General features: G+C 34.6%; 1 protein-coding gene across 3 annotated transcripts; it reads right to left on the minus strand.

Annotated features, from left to right (window-relative positions):
- Positions 1-814: 814 nt before the first annotated feature.
- On the minus strand, positions 815-3,717 carry LOC132605443 (uncharacterized). Of its 3 annotated transcripts, XR_009569240.1 has the most exons (4): positions 3,429-3,717; positions 3,076-3,330; positions 1,993-2,815; positions 815-1,892 (listed from the first exon to the last, which is right to left on the minus strand). XR_009569240.1 is itself a non-coding variant. In XM_060318619.1 (3 exons), the coding sequence occupies exons 1-3, from the start codon at positions 3,474-3,476 to the stop codon at positions 2,704-2,706; spliced, it is 315 nt and encodes a 104-aa protein (XP_060174602.1). In that variant the 5' UTR covers positions 3,477-3,717; the 3' UTR covers positions 815-2,703. The 3 variants fall into 3 exon arrangements, 2 of the variants coding, with proteins under 2 accessions (XP_060174602.1, XP_060174660.1); XM_060318619.1 differs by having other exon boundaries at positions 815-2,715; XM_060318677.1 differs by having other exon boundaries at positions 815-2,815.
- Positions 3,718-4,126: the final 409 nt, after the last annotated feature.

Consider the following 4,126-nt stretch of genomic DNA (forward strand, 5'->3'; position numbering starts at 1 on the left):
GGGTCCCACCCCCGGAATACTTATAATATATTTAAATTTAAACCTATTTAAACCTTAGTGGGAAAATCAAAATTCAGTTTATAAAGTGGATGCATTATACTATCCCTCGTTATTAACGGCATCAGATTACATGGGACTGTAACGTCCACCCTGTGTCACTCTAAAGCATACATACATAAGAGATATTAACAGAGAAAATTAATGGATATGAAGAAGAAGGAAAAGAGAGTTGCAATGACAAGCCCTTTCATCTCCAAACTAAATGATTCTTCCAAATACGACTTTGTTAAGGTCTTTGATCACTTGCTCTACTAATTCTACCAAGTTAAATTTGAAGCTTTTGTATATATCTTTTTTTTTTTTTTTGAATATAACTGTGGTGTCTGACCAATTTGCGCGCACCTGATTAATTCCACTAGATATCTGCCACCTCTCTCGACTTTTTTTTTTTGAAGTTTTTTTTTATATCTTTACTAGTAGAACTTTTGCTAATTAAAGCTTTTTTCAGGTGAAGGTATGGCAAGGTGATAAAGACGATCATTACTATGTTCTCTCCAGATTTTTGCTCAGCAGAATGTTAACCGTCACTAAGGTTCACTTGTGTGTTTTTTTTTTTAAAAAATTTACTTTCCATGTTAATTAGTTATCTTTTGTTTTTGAATTTCTTAAATCTCTACGTTTTGCAATAATATTCCTTCTAAGGGAAGTAGTCATTCGGTTACATGTGTTCTCCCCCTGCATCCCTCCCCCCCACCCCCTTCCTCTTTTTTTTTCCCTCTTTTTTCTTTCTTTTGATCTTTCTTTCTGTGTATACTAGGGGAGTATGCCCCATGACAGCACGAGGCCAACGTGGAGAAGGCCTAACAGATATATAGTTAGCTTTATGTAGCTGTTACTAAATAAATCAAGAGCAAAATCTTTCAAAATAGTAACTCAGACCAAGAAAGGGACGGACCCACATAGTGCAAAGTGGTGCTCCAGCACCCATTGACCGCATCCCAAGCTTTACATATTTATTTATAAAAATCAACAAAACGGATATATAAAATGCTTAAGCACCCATTGCAGAAAGATGCTGCTGGGTGCTTTGGTTTAAAAGGGGAAATCAAAGTTGTTGCTCGCGTGAGATTCGAGATCAATCCTTGCATAGAGCGTTTAGCTTCTCAAATTTTTGGCCAGATTCTTCCTTCCTTTTAGTTTTACCAGCTGGTTTTTCTTTTCCTTTCTTACTGCTTATTTGCTTTTTCGGACTTCTAATTTTCCGTTTTTAATTAGTTTGCTTAATTGTGGTAAAAAAGAAAAAAAAAAGTATCACTTGCATAAATGTTTGCAACCTTTTCTTCAGTGTCCTAATTACCTGGACACAATAGTTTCTGTTTTTCCGTCGCCTTTCATTTTTAGACGATCATAGTTTGTCGTTAAAAGGCGAGCACCCGCGATCCTAAAATTCTAGGTCCGCCACTGTCAAGAACATATAGTTTTTACATACATTTGATAAGGAGCCAAGTTTTATAAGTTGAACATAGACCATACGGAGCCTAGTTTTACAAGTTGAACAGAGATTTACACAATAGCTATATACTCCTTCCGTTTCAATTTATATGAACCCATTTGACTGGACACGACATTTAAAAAAGAGGGAATACTTTTGAAACTTGTGGTTCAAAATAAGCCTTGAAAATTTGTGTGGCTGTAAATAATTCATAAAGTGAATTTGTTTCCAAATTAGAAAAGAGGTCATTTATTTTGACACAGACTAAAAAGAAAATAGGTTAAAACAAATTGAACAGGGGTGTACATTCTATTTACATATTAACAAAGCGATACATTGACTTGAAGGTTAGCAGCGGTGCTGACACTTCTCTTGTAATCTTTGGTGAGAATATTGGTGTCTATTGCATAGCATAGACAAGGTGAATAATTAGTGTGTGAAAAATAAAAGATTGAAAAAGGGATTTTGAACATGATAATGTTGAGATAGCTGATGCTTACCATGGAGATTTCTGAAAAGCACCAAAAAGTTTCTTTGCTGGCAACAACTGCACAAGTTAAAAAATCCCTGGCATGCCATTGCATTATGATTATGCTATATCTAAGAAAGTAATTGAATGTAGGGAATCTTTTTACTTGTGCAGTCCAGATAAAGAGCATGGTAGAAACAGAGGGCACAACCAGCGAAGTACAGTATTAATCGTACCTCATATAGTTCGCCTCCCCTAAGGATCCATTACAGAGATGAAGAAGGGTGAAATTAAAGCTAGAGATGAAAATGAAGAGGAATGAACCTGACTGATTTTGGAGGAGCGGAAAATAGTGAAGAAAACTGGGTTCAATATGTACGTCCCAAAAAAAAAAAAAAAAAACCAACACAAGACAACTATGACCATAGTAAACTGCAACAGTGTAATTGTTGTGGTGACTAAAATATTGTATACCTAAAAGAGGTTCACATGTCATCTCATATCTAAACAGCTTATATGATCCATTTGACAAATTGCATGCACCACAATGTATATAATCCTTCCTTAAAGCAAATTGTCCTCACCCAAGTTATTGCTCCATAAGAAAACAATTGTAGTGTTCAAAGGAAAATTGTGATTGAGGAGAGTTACATGAAGTAAAAGAAGAAAAGGGCTAACCTGATATGAGAACTACCACAGGATAAGGCAGCAACAAAAGTAGTTTCTGTCTTTTTCAAAAACTTCAGTATCGCATCTAGGAAGACAACAGAAAAAGTAGTTTCAACCATGTCTTCAAGGAGATAGCAAAAAGTGGCTCCAATTGTATCCCAAAAGTAAGAAGCGAAAGATTTTCACTGGTGGTGAAATCAAAGAATAAGAATCAGCGAAAGTTAAGTGAAAAAGTTGGACTTCTATATATATTTGTCAATGAGTAGCAGGCATCTGATTTTCCAACTACATATTTTGGTATTAGTTTTGCATCTAGAATATTAAATTTTAACTCTTAGATTTAGAAATACTCAAATCACAATTAAAAGAATTAAACGAATTTAGAATACTAAATTAGCAGGAGCTGATTAAATGTAGTATCTTTTTAATGGATTAATTGGAATACCTTTCGATAGTTTCTCGGAGTAGCAATTTTCATTTTCTTTTGGTTATCATCAATATTCCTCTTGCTGCTTTCTGGAATGTCCATTAGGATAGGGGGCAATTGTGTGTCAATCGCGTTCTCTTTTTGCATAAAGGACAGAAGAATTAATTTTGCGGGTGCTGCATCCATTTTTTTTGTCAAAGATCTCTTCATTTGAACGTTAAACGTCTTGCCAGTTAGTTGCCTTGTCACATTTGCAAGAGGTAGCATTTCCTTCTGGAAGAAAAGTTTGTTTTTTCATGTATAAAAACCAAAAGGCAGAACAGTTGGAAGCAAATAGTTTTTATTTTAGTTGAATTAGTTTTAATATGTACCTTGACACAACGAATATTGTAGATTTCTTCTGCGGTGAGATGCAACATAGTTTCAGTGGGTTCATCCGCGATAATGCCATTGTAGAATCAGTGTTGTCCACCACTGTGACTTCAAATTAACATCTATCGTAAAAATAAATAGCATAAGTACTTGTAAGAAAGTATATGTAAGCAATTATATGGATTTGATATCTACTATAAAAGTAAACAGGAAAAGCTCATATACGAGTCAATTAATTAACAAAGGAATCTAACGATAATAAGAAAATCTGTTCTATATCTAGGGAAATATTTCAAATTGCTAACAATAGCTAATAAAAAGGAATCTACAATGAATGTGCATACTTGCATATGATAGAAAAATAGGTGAGGTTTGAAGAAGGATAAGGAGAACAATGGAAATAGCAAGAAGTGTGTACTTACTTGTTATCAATAATGATAAACTCTTGAATTCTGCCTCCATTGTTAGCAACTGTCGGTAAGCCCACACTAACCACAACGACAAGGATATCTTGCAATAAAAGGACGGTCATAAAGAAGTTGATAGATAAGTAAAGTTACTTTACTGTACTGTAAGAGCTTAAAAAAAGTATAGAGCATTAAATTTTGTAATACCAAATTCATATTGTATACGGTAAAAACCGGGTATATGTTGAACCGGTGAGACCGAAGGGCGAGGGAAGAAAGGAGCAAGAACG

The sequence above is a fragment of the Lycium barbarum genome, chromosome 1 (assembly GCF_019175385.1).
Source record: "Lycium barbarum isolate Lr01 chromosome 1, ASM1917538v2, whole genome shotgun sequence".
NCBI classification, from domain to species: domain Eukaryota; kingdom Viridiplantae; phylum Streptophyta; class Magnoliopsida; order Solanales; family Solanaceae; genus Lycium; species Lycium barbarum.